This window comes from Typopeltis vanoorti, chromosome 4 (genome assembly GCF_054136105.1).
Source record: "Typopeltis vanoorti isolate ZY-2024b chromosome 4, IOZ_Tvanoo_1.0, whole genome shotgun sequence".
Taxonomy (NCBI): domain Eukaryota; kingdom Metazoa; phylum Arthropoda; class Arachnida; order Uropygi; family Thelyphonidae; genus Typopeltis; species Typopeltis vanoorti.
Genome location: NC_143552.1, coordinates 132,558,991 through 132,575,978, shown reverse-complemented (window position 1 = coordinate 132,575,978; position 16,988 = coordinate 132,558,991). Strand labels below are relative to the sequence as shown.

Genomic DNA, 16,988 nt, shown 5'->3' with positions numbered 1-16,988 from the left:
ACCTACCTACCTACCTACCTCTGTTCTTTGTTTCAGGCTTCCTTATGCGGTTTTCCTTATGAACTACGACTTCCAGCTGTTCAAGTAATAAAGATCAGTGGATTCTTTCTTTTTCTTGAACCAGTTTCCCCAACGTGGCATTATTGTATGTTAGATTGGTGACCTCGATGTTTTTATAAATCATGTGACGAGAGATCATAATTTAACTTGGCTTATAAATAAATATTATTATTTGAAGAAACTTAAATGAATAAAAGCTGAGGGATAACAAAATAGAAAAACTATTTATTATATGAACGCACAAGTAGTTTCGTCTTCTCAGAAGACTTCATCGGGTGTATAGCATGAAAAGAGAAAATACCAAATATACTTTACAAGAGAATAACAGCTATAAATTAAGTTACAAACCGATTGCTGACATTGAAGGCATTCTGGATACCAAGTATGGTTGAGAATATTCACGTAGATATGCTCTCGCGTACGCCAAAGTAGGATAGCTGAGAAGTAAGAATCAGAGATTGAGGTCGACCGGATTGACGGCAATTCCTGTCTCTTCAATAATTCTTCTCTCAAGCTATCACAGTATTTAAAAATGTTTTCTGATTTATTCCAGATCACTGGATGTGTGTGATAGAGTCTTCCTCGTCAGAATTAGTAGAATTAAGAACGTGATTAGATAGAGCGGCGGCTCTAGATCTGCCATACACTGTCTTTCACATGCTCCTCTATACGTAGTTCAATGGATTTTTCTATGACCAGAATATTAGGCAAATTAAATAAATTCTTTATTTTTGTTTTTGCTGACGTATTGATATATCAGAAATACTTCAAGGAAACTAAGAAGTAGTATGCTTATTTATCAAATAAATTAACGTGATTTGATGTATCATTCACTTGACTTGCATTAAAGTTAAAAAAGAAAAAGTAAAACGCCCTATGTGTTGACATCATTAAGACTGACTGTTGCCGTTATTAGCCAATCAGAGAGAGAGAGAGAGTTAGATGCTACAAAAAGTATAAATCAGTAGCCTAGCTAGGTTATTGGCGCCTTTGGCAACTTGATGCTCATGGCATACCTACGCCTCTGCTTTAATAAATCATGCCATTTTTTTAAAATTCAAACTGTATTTTATTGCATATGAATACTTATAATAAATAATAATCTTTCACATGAATTGAAAGATAGCACGTAAATTAAAATCAACTTCCTAAAGTTATGACTCGGATTTGTGCAAGATGCCCAAGTTCTGTAAAGGAAATGTGTTGCTTTTCTGTGCATGATTTGTATAAGGTACACGACGTACATAGTAGTAGTAGGCGTGGTAATATTACTATTTGTTGCACTTAAACTACAGAATTCTTTAGTCTAAAGCGCTTAGCGTAACTACCATACACATTATATCTATACATGATCTACAACGTACTACAATTCAAGGATTAAGTCCAAATTATATATTCGTACAAACATAAAATAAAATGACTGTGTTAAGTAGCAGTTGTCTGCTGTTTTTCTTTCTTCATTGCCGGCTGGTCAATACGGTGTACCCAACAGGGAAATATTCAGCAATTCTCTCACCATAATTTTAGGTCTGAAGATCATAGTGAGAGTTTTACTGGTCCATGTCATTCATGTTACCATTCAAGAAAGAGTTGGTCAGAAATGTTCGCGTATCATGACGATAATAAAGTTTGCTAATTTGGCAGGGAAATAAAAAAAAATTATAAATAAATACATTCTCTGAAGTGTATTTATGGAAAAGATACGCCAGTGTTTTGAAAAAGGAAACGTTAGACATTTTCATTTCATATGATGATTCAACGGCCGTCCCTTTTATGGGGAGGTACGGCACTACCTCAATCCCCCCTATTTTTATCCGGGCTCGGGACTGACATAGATGACAATTCAGGCCTATGACTGGAGGGATTGCTTTAAGTATTCCTGGCTGTATCCTTGTGTGTTCAAGGGTTTGCCTGCTTGCGGGATGAAAAACCCCAGATAAACGGGGGGGAGGGAAGAACCCTGTTGTCCATGCCCAAGAACGGCTAACTTGGCTATGGCAGATCCTTAAGCTCCTCACGTCGTCGACGGGAATCGAACCTAGGACACTCCTTGGAAGCGCATAACCACTAGGCTAACCGCGCGGATACGTTAGACATTATCCATCCTTCTTGGATGCATGTTGCTAACCTACACTATTTATTTATTTTATTTTTTCACTAAAGTAATAGAAGTGAACAGTGTCACAGTTGTATCATCTAATCATCTTCACTGTTTGATTTCTGATAAACTGAAATTTTGCAGGAAAAGTTGCCCGAGTCTATCTGTAAATTTATTAATAGAATTTCATTTCTATTAACTCAACTTAATTCACAACTATTACCCCCCCTACACACACACACACACACACACACACACACACACACACACACACACACACACACACACACACACACACACACACACACACACACACACACACACACACACACACACACACACACACACACACAAAGCCGAAGAACATCCACTGTCGATAGATATAATATTCAATTACAAAAATTATGGAAAAATAACACGTGTAACCTAAAAGCAGCATTTTAACCATATTAAATGTAAACGATTGTATATAATTGTAACACCATCTGTTATATATAGATATCCATAGGGACGGTGCAATGTAAAATATTAGTAGAACCAAATCAACATATATTCTCTAAGGAGCTTTATATACACAAGTCCAATGAAAGGGAATCTTTGAACACTCACCCAGTATACAGTAGTATTATCATTAGTATTGCTAGCGCTAAATTTATAAATTAGTATCTCAGTATCTGAAACATAAACTCTCTTCATGGTCTTTGTACCTCGTTATCAACTTTAAATAACCCAAGTAACATCATGGGTCTACTTCTCTCATAGTGACCCAGTCCATCTTGGGAGAGTGTTTATTCACTGAATGTATGAAGGTGGAAGACAATCACAAACATCCATGCCTACGCAGGATTCGAATCCTGCGTAGGCATATATATATATATATATATATCTTGAACAGCTGAAAGTCTTAGTCCTTGGAAAAAGACAAAGACGGAGGCTGTTCTAAAGAATTGGTGGATTGAAAGAGGAGGAGGATGACATGAAAATTCAGTATCTGCAATAGCAGTACCTATGAGCGGTTCAAATAAGCCGTTCTGCAAATCAAATTTTCTCTTTTAGGAGCATAGATTTATCTCTAAGCATATCTAAAAGGAGCACATCTAAATGAAAAACAGATAGCTGGTAAATGCTTGCACTTTTAGGATGTTATCAGTTCGAGTCTTGAACCGGACATGAATTAACTTAATGGACTTATTTGCAGATAAACAAATTATCATGAAAATAATACATATATGCAGTTTTTATTTCATCTTTAGGTCCCGCTGGTTCCTCTTCTTCCTACCTTTAGTATTTTGACGAATGCAATGTTGATGACCAATTTGAGAGCAATCACATGGATTCGCCTGGTTATCTGGATGGGAGTAGGTAAGAAAATGTTAATTAAAACTGTTAATTATTCTCTTCTCCAATTAGGAATTTGGAACATCTGGTCATCGTGGGATATATTTGTAAGCCCGTCTCTTATTTTTCCTTCAATAGTTCGATTTTGTGTCTTAGAGATTGGAAAATAATCGGAACTTTCATAACCTCGAACTAACAACTTAATGTTGAATTATCTTACCCCTTTGAGGTGATGATGAATTTTATATTCCCAAAAAGACATTTCATTTCAAAAGACCATGATGACCACAACATACTCCAGAGTATGTGCGAGAGAGAGAGAGAGAGAAAGAGTGTACATTGTTGCTATCCGAAAATCAATCACTTGATCGTATTTTTTAATAAAGTTAATTATCGAAATTAACGTCTTTATTTATTATATGTAAATATTTGTGTTCGTGTATGTGTGTGCGTCCACTATCGCAGTTAGAATAGAACTGCAGTATAATTCAATAAGAGCCATCCACATTTAATGTTGAAACTTTTTTTCCCTAGTTAAATGCTTTGTTGAATTCTGATATTTTATCGAAAAATGCTATTTTTTAAAATAAATAAGATCCTCTGACGTAGAGCGCACCTACACAATACTTAGTCATTGAATTAGAAATCTTTATGCAGATGTACGTAAACATCAATCACCCAGCGCGTATGCAAAATATTTTTTCATGTGCATCACCACACATTCCAAGCGACTATTTAAGAATGCTGCGAATATGACGCACATGAAAAATACTTTTTCACGTGCGTCACCACATATTCCAAGCGACTATTTAAGAATGCTGCTGGTCAGTAATCGTCAGGAGTGTTGATCAGAATTGGAAAAACAAAGGATCTTTCGGAGTTCGACAAAGGGTGCCCGTCTGGTCTGGATGCAGCCACCATTTTGAAAAGAGCAGAGCTGAGTCTCAAAAGGTGAGATATCCTGGGTGTTTAGTCAGCAGAAAAATAAATGCCACTTCTTGTATAAGAAGCGTAACTGTGGTCCTAAAACACTGTCAGGAACGAGATCGCCGTCATCTGAGAAGGTTTGTACGGACAAACAGAACTTTCCGTGTGTAGCAGTTGACCGAGTCATTCAATGAAGGCTATTCTCGACCCATATCTCACCGAATTATGCATGGCAGGCAGAGAGTCTGGCGGGAGTTCCTGAAGCAATGAACCCAGCCTGCTTTGTAAACACAACTCAAGATTCGAGGTGATGTCATAATGGGAGAATGTTCTGTTGGTACTGAACGGGTCCCCTGATATTCCTGGAAGGTTGGGTGTCCTCCAAGGAATACCCGAATATTGTTGATTATCAAGTCCATCCTGCAATGTTACTTTTTATCCAGTGGGCGACGGTTGTTTCATGGATGACAATGCTGCTCATCACGCAAAAATTATTCAGCAGTGGTTCAGCGAGCATGACAGTGACTTCCACCATCTTTCATGGCCACAAAGTCTGGATCTGAACCCCATTGGGAATGTATGGGACATGTTAGAAAAAAAGATCAGAAGAAAAGTCTTCTTCTGTCAAATCTAAGCCAGTTAAAGGAGTCTGGTGAACGCCTGGTATGTTGTAGTCGTAGATGCAATCCAACATCTTGTGGAACGATGCCAAATCGCATATGCAATTCGGACTTAAGGATGTCCAGTACAGTACAGTAACCCCTCGATTTAATGGACTTTGGATTTAACGGACAAAATTTCCCGTGCGTATATCCCATGTGAAAATTAGCACCCTGTTAATTTTAAAATGCTTTTAACCAAGATTTGCTTATAATTAAATTAACAGGTTATTAATTTCCTGTTATTTTAACAAATTTTGGCGAATGAGCCATCATATGTTGGAAAAACACTGTAGTAATTTAGCCGACATAAATGAGTCACCGCTCATAAAACATGTTCGGCGAATGATTAGCACGTGATCACACCAATGGCGCTGTAATTGGTTCTTTTGTCGAGTGGCGTTACTTTTTGCGGCAGTTTTAACGCGTGCAGACCGATGTATTCGGAAAATCTACTTTATTATACAACGGGCTTTTGGATTTAACGGACACCCCCCCCCCCCTCGCCCGAATGAGTCCGTTATATCGAGCTTTTACTGTATTAAATAAAATATTCTAATTCCGTGGTTGATATGTGTATTATATATACATGTATAAATCAACCGAACCTGCGTGTTGTTTATATAAATTATTAGGAATAAATCACTTTAGCACAAACTAGTAAAGCCCGTTTTATGTGAGTGTTGCAATAATGTAGGAATTGTTGTTTAGCGTAGTTTAAAATTCGTCCATGCATCCTTCCGTTCTGGATGGACTCATTTTAACGAATCATGGTACCTTTACCAAAATTTGTCAATCCATTTCTAAATTTAAGCTTTAACTGGACAACTTTCTAAATTATATACAATGAATCCTTACGATAAAAAAATATACGTCTAATAAGTTTGTATCGGCGTCTCCTACTCCCTTTGAGGAATAAATAAAAGATGACGAGATTCTTAATTATTGTTAAGAATCTCGTCATCTCTTAACTGATGACGAGATTCTTAACAATAGCAAATTATATAGAATCCAGTATAAGCAATTATTAGGTATGATCGTTGCCCTTTTATTGCTCAAAGGAAAACGTACTAATTTATTCTATAGAAACATTATCAATGGAGGTATAAAAGTTTCACAGTGGCTACATTGCATAATTCAGAGTGTCTGGTGAGAAGATCGAATTCCAGATAATTCGAGTAGAGTCCTCGTAGTCTCATCTATAAAAAAGGATAATAAAGCTGCCTGAAAATTACAGAGGAATTTCTGTACTAAGTGTTTGTGTAGGTTTATGGAATCATACTTGAAAAGAAGCTGAGAAAAATTGTGGAAGAGAATCTTGGAGATGAACAGGCCAAAGAGAGGTGAAGGAATCACATTGTCACTTTACGACAATTAGTTGAAAAATCGTGGAAATATGACAAGGATCTGTACTTCAGTTTTGCAGTCTAGAAACGGCATACGCCAGGGTGCCAGGAGGAATATAATTATATGGAACATTATACAGAGCAATACATCGTTTATATTTAAGTTGTAAATCAGCAATTAAAATCGAACCAAATACAGGAAGAATGGTTGATGTAAAATCAAGGGTAAAACAAAGATGGACATTATCTCCACTCTCATTCGTCATCTATATGGATCACATTACGAAAAAAAGCACCATTAGACCTGATGTTAGAATCGAAGATATCACACTGACTCTGCTTGGTGCATCTGCATCTTTATGCAGACTGCACTCATAAGCACACCCATTTCAAGTCTCCAGCATTCTCTAACAAAATGAATAACAGCTGCAATACATTTGGTGAAAATCAGCAATAAAAAGTTCAAATCTATGAAAATAGATAGGGAAAATAGAAAACTTTAGCTGCATTTTCAATGAAGAACATAACACATAGAATAAGAAAAATATTTCAGCTATTTAGTCCAATTTTTAATGAAAATGACAACTTAATTATCAAAAACGTTATCAATATCAGCACAACGTGTGATAGGGAGTTAACTGAATGTATTCATATGGAATAAGCTGGAAATTAGCCAAACACTAAACTTGCAGTATAGAAGCCAATGTTCAAACCAGGTTTAAGTTATGGATCTGAGAGTTGGGTTAGAAATAGAGCACTTAATCAAAGATTAGAGTCCGCAGATAATCAGAGTTCTGTGAAAAATCAGGATTTGAACAGATTGTATCAATGGCAGAATCATATTAAAAATGAAGACATTAGGAAGGAACTTGGTATTGTGAGCATTCAAGAATATGTGAGAAGGGCTTATCAGAGGTGGCCATTTAAACTGAATGGGAGAGAAAAGGCTACCATAAAAGAAAGTAGTTGATTCCAAGATGGCAGAAAAAAGACCCGGATGAAGATCAAGATTTAGTTGGAGTGATTCAGTCACAAGTGCTTAGAAGAATAAAATGTTAGATACGATAGTTGGAGTGTTCACAAGTAATAGATTGATTTGGAGGAAAATTGTTGATACGAGATTAATAATAATGTAAACTTAATCATGTAGTGCTGTCATAGTAGCCTGAAAACCACTGAAAACGGGAAAATTCGTCGTCGGGAGATCATCGTGTAGAAAATTCATTGCGTGTAAAAGTAATCGCGGGAAAATTCTTCGCAAGAAAACTTGAAATCCTATTGTGATGATGATGATGATGATGATGTATTTCGAAAACGACTCCACTTTTCCCTCACAGAAAAGACATCTTATACGCTATTATCGTTTACAGAGCTAGTTTAAGATCATAGGTAGACTTTTGAGTAATTATATTAAAGAAAATGATAATAAAATTATATACATCCTATCATTCAGATGTAAATCAGCGTAAGCTAAATTGCCATATGCAGCTGCAATAATAGTCTTTACTTATTCCCCAATACAAATATTTTATGACACTGAGAAATTTTAAATTTTATATTTGTATTCTTTACTTTAAAAAAAAATATATATATGGATGCATGCTCCCAAAGTGAAATACGTAATTAATGAATTCCCTTATAAACCGTTTAAAAATAAACTGTACTCACAAAGATCATGTCGATAAGAACCGACTGGAGAGCATACTCTCTCCAACCAATGAGTTGCGGATTCAAACTCGCAATGGACATGGATGTTTGTAATTGTTTTTTTTAGGTGAGACATGAATTTCGTCATCTGATGTGAGACCATAGCACTGCTTATTGGAGGCCTGAAGTGGCTTGAGAAAGTTTCATGTTTGGTCTTAGAGCAGGATTACCCTACCCATGTAAAAATGAATAAAAATTACAACGAAAAGTAAATAAAATAACCAAAATGCTAAAAAACTAGCCAGCCCATTATTTACATCTATAGTACTGATGTTCTATAGCTGTACAGCCTTTCGTCGGTCGTAACCATAAAAAAATACATACCCCCCCCCCGAAAAAAATAGTTGAACAACAGTGCAACGTAGCTGCGATTTGTTTTTCTTCTCAAAAGGTGATTCATCACATCAAAGGTACAAAGCAACTAGATAATTTATAATTTTTCGATAATAAGAAAAGTGATAATTATGAACAGAAATTTGTGAGGTTTGGGATAATTAGGCCGAATTAACTTACAAAATTACTGCATCCACCTATAAAAGAAATATCAGCATTTTTGTTCAGAATTATTCAAAAGAATGAAACTAGAAATTTCTGACTTAAACTAGGTTATTGTTTGAGGCTCTTTTTAGTGTGACTTCTGAGAATTGATTCTTCTTAAAGATTACAATTATGATGAATCATCTCACATAGCTTTCAGCCTGGTCTTTGTTAGGATTATTGCCTGGTTTAAAATATCAAAAAAAAAAAATCAGCTAACGCCTTTTTTATTCCTGTGTGTAGGGAGTAAGGCAAGGCCGTTTAGCCCTATCTAACTTTTGGAGACTGAGTGGGCAGTTCAATCTCCACTGGTACCCAATCAGAGATAGCTAGATTTGAAATATTAATATTAAAATATTAAAATAATTTGAACTCTTTGTTTTCTGCTAAAACAACTAGTACCAAGCAAAGAAACGAAAGTTTTGGAATAATCAACTTATAACAATTTTGAGTGCGAATACAATTCCTTTCATGAGATTTTATAGTTATATCGTGATCTGGCTTATCTGTTAAGGCGAAATATGTGTATTTAGCTTTATCTGTATTAATTTTAAAGCCGTTATTGCTAAACCATTGATTTAGTTTCGACATATGGTTAATCCGACTTTCTAATTCCTCAAGGGTCGTTTCAGTACATATTAATGCCGTGTCATCAACGAACGATATTTTGCCATACAGTTTGCACTCGCACAGATCATTTACATTAATAGGATAGGTCTTAACACTGAACCCTGTGGTACGACTCCGTATTTTATTAGTTCTGTTGTGCTATTGACGGTCCCATAGCTGATATATTGCGGTCTGTTATCTAAATAAGATTTGAATGCCTCTAATGAATGTAGTTTTATAAAACTTCTTTTTCGATATTAAGTCCGGACCTGAACCAGTACTGATTAGATGCGTAGAAGGATGGAATTTAGATAGTTATTTAATTTTTTTTATTTTCATTATTTACTATTTCTATATTTCTATTTCTTGAAAGTTTATTTTTCACTTGGTTAGAGTATAATAAAATTAGTTTAATCCTTTATCCAAGTGTGAGCAAACAAAGTTTGCGCCTGAAAGTATCTTCAGGACTGGGGTAAGGTGGTACAACACCAGGGAAACTCGTTGCAAAGGTGGACCCCAGTCCTGAAGATACTTTCAGGTGCAAACTTTGTTTGCTCACACTTGGATAAAGGATTAAACTAATTTTATTATACTCTAACCAAGTGAAAAATAAACTTTCAACATCTTTCTCTAAATTTAGAGTAATTTATTAAAAAAGCGTGGCACACCATTTGGCAACTCCTATAGGTAGAGATGACCTGCTAATGCTTCTGCCTGGTATCTCCACTTGGGCCTGGCTCCCACTGAAGAGACCCCAATAAAGCTCGAAACTAGTCTGAGTAGTGGCCCTTCCCTTAATGCATAACACTAGACATATCCGCAAGGAGATGTGTTTTGCATTATAGGAGATACTGAGATAGGAGTGTTAGTATCTTGCTCCACCTTTGCAACGAGTTGACCTAGTGTTGTACCACCTTACCCCAGTCCTGAAGATACTTTCAGGCGCAAACTTTGTTTGCTCACACTTGGATAAAGGATTAAACTAATTTTATTATTTCTATTTCTACGTAGTAGGACTACTTGCATTAACTCACGTTAGTAATCGCCGATACTTTATAGTTGACTATATTCAGCATGAAACTCTCTGATTCCAATCTTTGAGTTTCTTATTCGGTTTTAAAACAATGTGGGATTTAATATCCCCTTAATTTAAATACTATTTCTATTTTTACTATTCACTATTTATACTATTTTCAGCAGTTAAGAATCATGGAGTCTACACAAATCAGATTTGTGTAGACACCATGATCTTATAATTCCACCGTAGTTTCATACGAATGTGACACAATTTTTTCAGGAAACTCGAATTTTTTCTCTTCGGAAAATCAGTAAACCAGCCGAGAACATAAGCAATTTGACAACAGATCATATAAAAAGGTCCTGAAGCCTAATAATGAAACAGTGTGTGAATTATTATCACAATGTCGTATTTTGAAGGAGAATTTGAGAAATTTTTCAGCTAATTAATAACTGAAATATTTTACTTGTTCTAGTTCTAAAAAACAAAAGCAAAAAAAAAAAAGGTTACAGTATTTGAAATAAAGAGGCTTCGGTATTTCCCATATCATTGAAAAAATATTGATAACTATGTTTTTTAACATTTTGGTAAAATAAAGACCTGAGATACAATTATATCTGCAAAATGATATCTCAGACACTTCTCAGAAACAAAGAATCATTGTTAGAAGCGCCCTCTTTAAAAGAATGGAGTGAAGCATTTATATCGCTTCCCTTATCTGCAAAATATGAATTGGATGGATGTTAATGAATTTTTGAATAAACCTAAAATTTGAATTAAATCCTTTTTTTTTTAAAAAAAAATCTGAAAATATATTATAAAAATATTTCATTTGTTTCAGGCCTTATGGTGTATTTTTTATATGGCATGCATCACAGTAAGTTAATGAATAGAGGTCCACTTTCTCCGAAGTCATCCTTGTTGGGTGCAGCCTTTAGTCCGGCACCAAGTTGGGGTTCGGTGGACCACGAATTCTCTCCCGAAGCGACGTCATCAAAAGAAAGCAAAAAGGATGTTGATGATAAACAACCATTAGTGCTTGAGGATTCCAACTCTCCGTGATATGTTGTGTGGTTCTCATCCTTTGTGATAAGCAAGTGTATGTTTACACAAAAGTATGGAAGTGCATTTCTGCTTGTTTTAGTGGTGTATTTTTTTTTTCTTTGTAGAAGACTGTTTTATGTAAGTAATCTGACTCCAAGAAGTCAGAATATTGTTACACCTGAAATCACCATAACCTCCTTTTAGATATCTCCATAATCTTAAAGGGGAGATTAGTTAATTCACTTGAGTAATGTGATATAGTGTAAAGCATCATGAAGTAAAGGGTAAATATTTTTGCCTTATTTACAAAATCTGTCACTTTATGTGACTTTAGGCAAATGAATATTTTTGTATGTTTTAAACGAATTAAGAATAATGATAGAAAATAATAATAATAATAAAGAACAGGAATCTATTTTTGCACATTTTGCTCATTAATCGTAATTAAAATTGGATGGAATTCACTGCCTTTCATTTCTTCAATTATTTTTTAAATTTTATTTGCTTTTTTTTTTCTCGCCTTAGATTTTTAGGAAATAATTTTTAAGACTAATTTTAAAAATAGCAAATGCCGAATTAACTTCCTTCCAATATTATGCCGATAATTAACACAGGGAAAAAAAAAATCGCATGCTGAATGATGGGCGCTAAATGTGTCGTGTGCAAATCACGTATTATAATAAGATCCTGTATTTAGTATGAAATACATATAAGTATGAAATTTAAAAAATTTTTTGAGTGTATTTCACTCAAACAAAAAAAATAAAATTAAATATAATTCGTTTTAACTCTTTCATAACTCTATTTCTAAAAAGAGAAGGGTTGACTCTGAGCCCTTAGCAATAACAACCTTTTAACAGGTACTTCAAACTCAAATCGACCATCTGGTAGCATTTCCTCTCTTGCAAGCCTGTGGTGGAATGGATTCCAACTTTATCAGAAGTTTTTTTTCGATGTACATGATATGTCAAGGAATTATAACTTTCAGCTAATAATGAGGAAAGATACTAAGCCACAAATATTCATTTATTGACATACATATGGCCATCGGCTTGCAAGTTTTGACTCGTATTGAAATCTTTATAAACTTGCTTTTCTATACGAACTTTTTTATCATAAGATAAACAGTGAACTATTAACCATTTGTAGTTTTTTGGAATCTCTCCAATGAAGCAAGAGCAATTACAGTTGCGATCGTGATCATTTTTTTTTTTTTTTCACTTTAGGTAGTCGCCTTGTAATTCAGAAAAAGTAAAGGATACTGTGTAAAAAATACTGCCAAGTAACTCGAAAATATCTACTTTTTTTTTTAAAAAAAAAATTCCGATATCATACATAATTCATTATTTGTGCAGTGGTAGTTTTTTGTGGAAAAAGATTTAAAAAAAAATTCATTGAGGTTTCTTCTATAGGCAACGCGTATGTGTGTGTGTATGTGTGTGTGTGTGTGAATACTTTGTAGCTACCCAGAAATCAATCAATTAATCACATTTGCTTAATACAGTTAGTTATCGAAACTAACGTCTTTATTTATTATATGTAAATATTTTTTTTCTAAATACTACACATCACTTTACGGGAATATTATTTAGTATGATATTACTGCATTAGCAATCAGTCTTCATATTTTGAATTAATACGACAAATGGAATTGAATACAAGAGAAATAGATATTCGAAGTAATTTCTAAAATAAAAGGCAACATCAGTTCACTGCTGATTCGCTATGATAAAGATGGAGTATCTTAATTCTGAATGAACAAACGGTTATAATTTACACCATGTTATATATAGTTGCGTTTTAATATTTTTCTTGCACTTTGTATGATAATCTAATTGGATATTATCATAAAAATTAGAGAGAAAAATGTTGTTTTACTTTACAAAAATAACAACAAAAAAAGTATACATTTTTAAAGCGTGAAATAATAATATGTAGAAATTATATATTCCACTTGGACTGTAAAATATATGTGATTATATGCAGTCATATAAGGCTTTTGTTTGCACTGTATATTTGCACTAAATGCAAGCTACACGATACACTTGCATATTCTAACGGCATATTTAATTTTAATGGCAATTAAAACTTAATTGCCATTAAAACTTAAGAAAGAATCTCTTTCTTAAGTTATTTTCGTTTTGGCAGCTCATTACGTATTTTATTTGAAGTTGCGGGTAATAATTTGGTACAAAATATTATCATCGGAATCTCAAAAAAAAAAAAAGGCAATAAACAGAAAATATATGTATCGTGAATGTATGTAAAATTTGCAAATGCAGAAATTACGTGTAAATATAATTCTATGGAAAAGTATTGTGATCATTTGAATTTATGTAATTTCATTTGATTTGATGTAATAAAGTGATAAAATTTGGTGAGCTAAGAATGTATTCATTTGAAGAATTGAACTCTTTTACAAGGTAACAAAAAAAAAAAAAAGATATCGCACACGCACATTTCGATTTATAGCTTCAATAAATTATATTAAGGGGTTGAATTCACAGGAATCATTGAAATCAGAAGGTGGAGGAGGGATCAGTCGCCTTTAAAAAAAAAAAAAAAAAATAATAATAATAAACTTCACGGCGGAAATCAGTACAGAAGACTCAGAATAATTATTAAGCCGATTTGACAAAAAATTGTCTCATTCATTTGTATCAATGACTGCAGAAGCCGACATTATTAGTATTCCTCAGCTCTCAATGGCTAGTTTCTTGGTTATATCTAATCTGCATACAGCCTTCTGGTCGCTTCCGTTTCAGGTTTCTAATTATTTGTCCCTAAGTTCGGGTCATACAGTTGAGCGAATTCAAATCCCACCTCTCTTCCTATTCTATCCTATTCCCTCAGGGATACGGATGGTGGTGGTAGCTATATGCTACCATACAAGGGAAATGATTATAAGCAAGGTGGTTTCCCGTTGCCTTCCTTGTCGTAAGTATATTTATGACTGTAGCCGTGTGTGTTCACAGGACCGATTTGCTGTTTTGAGGGATGAAAACCCCGAGTTACCGGGGGGAAAAAAAACCTCCATCTCCGTATGATCCCACCTCTTCATCCACCCAGAATTATTATTGCACTCAGTTACTTTTACCTTATATTTACAGTCCACCGATTTGTCTGAAACGAAAAACTCATATAACGCGGACTCACACTTAGTCGAAAAAGTTCTGTTATTTTAATTGATAAATATTTCTCTTGTCATTGATGAGAATCGAATCCAGGTCTGTTTAAGCATCGCATTTCCAACAGACATGCTATCACAAGACTTTTGGTAAGCGCGACTCCTCACTGCAGTCTGAAGAACGGCACTTACCCTTTGCTTGTAAACATGGATTCTTATCCTGAGTGAGATGCGTCAAGGATTTTCGACTGAACGTGATTTAACACGGAACTTATTGGCAGTATCAGGATTTTTTTTTTTTTCATCAAAAAGAATTTCATTCCCTGTGAAACAGACAAACCACCCGCAGAATACACAGTGCAGTAAGGGCATGTTCTTACTTTATTTACTTTGGCATGATTCCAAACAACTGCTCACCAAATACCACAATGCTTCTGTTAGCATCTATAATCCATTCATCCGCTGTTAATCCATTCGACTCACCCTGAAAAGTCTGGTTTGTACTAATTGGGTAATTCCTATCATGAATTTGCATATCTAGCAATTGTCCTATAGTTCAAATGTATCCAACTCCTGCAAGATTACTGCATTAGTCTTAACTTTGCGCAACAAATTTCTTCCCTCAAGCTACTTTGAAAGAGAAAACAGAAATGGTCCGACTGTCATTTATCATCCTACTGTGACATGGATGTTTGTGAATTTCTTTGAGTAGTAGATGAATTTTATTACGAACTATCTTGATGTGAGGTAGCCTCAGAATATTAGGAAATATTATGGAGATTGAAAAAATCTGCCTGCGAAATATGATCCATTGATACCTATATTAACGATTATAATTTGTCATATAAATTTGAAGATGATCAAAGGGAATCTAAAAACCATTTTAATAAACTAACTTATAATTTCTAAAATGAAAGATGAAAGATAATCTTTCAAATATTTTAATGTTGCCAGCGCATAATTAGAAGTAAAATCGGAATGCAGTGTACAAGGATCCAGTTGTAATAATACAATCAAACAGATCTGCGAAAATAACCGCAAATGAAATTTACGAGGATACAGTGAAGTTTCGCATCTAGAGAAAAAAAAAAAAAAAAACGAAAGAAAGAAAATAATAGTTTTATTGCACAAAGCTTCGTTGCGTTGCCCTTGGAGTACTGCATACATCAGAGACGCCATAAGAGGAAGAAGTATTTACTGTACGAGGTGCAAAGGCCAGTGACAAGTGTATAACTGGAACTAATGACATCACTTATCGTGACACATTTGTTGACTTCTTCCTCTTTTTAATTTCAAGCTGTTTTGACAGAGTAAACATATTGTTCAAAGTCAGAACTAATTATACACGATCGTAATCGAACCATGAGTAGAATAAAAATCGCTAATGCTCAAGGCCAGATTTAAATTTGCTGTAGCCTCTAAGTTATAACTTATAAACACACATACACTGGACCAGAATTGCTCCAACGTGAATGAACATGTTCCTTCCTTTTTAGTCTACTTCTGGGCTGTTTTGAATAAAGAACTTAGATGAATCAGGTACCGACCTATTGCTTGTACAATGCTCCTTCTAATAGTCATTTACTCCTCATTTTCGCAATTCTAAACGCGTATAAGTATGGCCGGATTTATATATAAGCTAGACAAGTTACAGCCTATTATCATCACAAGGACCTCTAAAAGCCATTAAACCTAAACCTCTATTTATGTGAACTTTTATTTATTTTGTTCTATTATAAACCTCTGTTCAGGTGTAATTAAGTATTGATTCGGCAGAGGAGGATCTATTAAAAGTTATAACTTAAGGCCGCAGCAATCTTTGATCCTGCGTGTGTACGAGTCACTTTTATTCTACCCCCTCTTTGTTCGAATACGGCTTACTACAAACGTCCCTAATCAGGTTAAGATTAGTGACCATAGTAAAGTCAAATATCTCTCCTCCTCCTCCTGCTGCCACTTAAGCTGACCCAACCGTCCCTTTGTAAGCCGGAAGGTCAAGGTCAATGGGAAGCTCACTCTTCTCGGAACGAGAACCAAATCTGTCAAGTACTTCTGTTTTAAAACTTTGTTCTATTATAGATATCAAGCAGCTCAAGTCGAAACTTTATATGATCACAACTTTGAATAGAAGGAATCGCCAAAATGGCCGCACGCGGTTATGTGCTCAAATAAGCGGTAATTTTAAAAAAGGACATATTAACAGCAGTGAGGGAACTAACAGTATTTTGCAAAATGAAAAAGGAAACAAAAATGTTTAGTAATGACAGTCCACCACATCTAAGCAGTGTAGGATAATTTAGTTCAATCTACTCTTCCATATTCACAAGTTCTTAAAAAACAATATTAGAAACAAATTAATAGTCAAACTAGTAGCTCAATTAAACAGCAAAGAGACTAATAAATCACAACATATAAAATAGATCCAAGAAAAATCATCAGAATCACAAAAATAAAAAGTATTAATAATGGACGATCTTAATCGAATTTAAGCAACAACAATAAAAAAAAATCTCCAAGG

General features: G+C 34.5%; 1 protein-coding gene across 1 annotated transcript in view; it reads left to right on the top strand.

Annotated features, from left to right (window-relative positions):
• LOC150107684 (solute carrier family 7 member 4) overlaps positions 1-11,361 on the top strand; it is a 39,655-nt gene extending 28,294 nt beyond the window's left edge. The window contains exons 3-4 of the mRNA XM_090392168.1: positions 3,412-3,520; positions 11,141-11,361. Coding sequence (XP_090248294.1) covers positions 3,412-3,520; positions 11,141-11,361 — 330 coding nt within the window. The remainder of the gene's footprint in view (positions 1-3,411; positions 3,521-11,140) is intronic.
• The last annotated feature ends 5,627 nt before the right edge of the window (positions 11,362-16,988 follow it).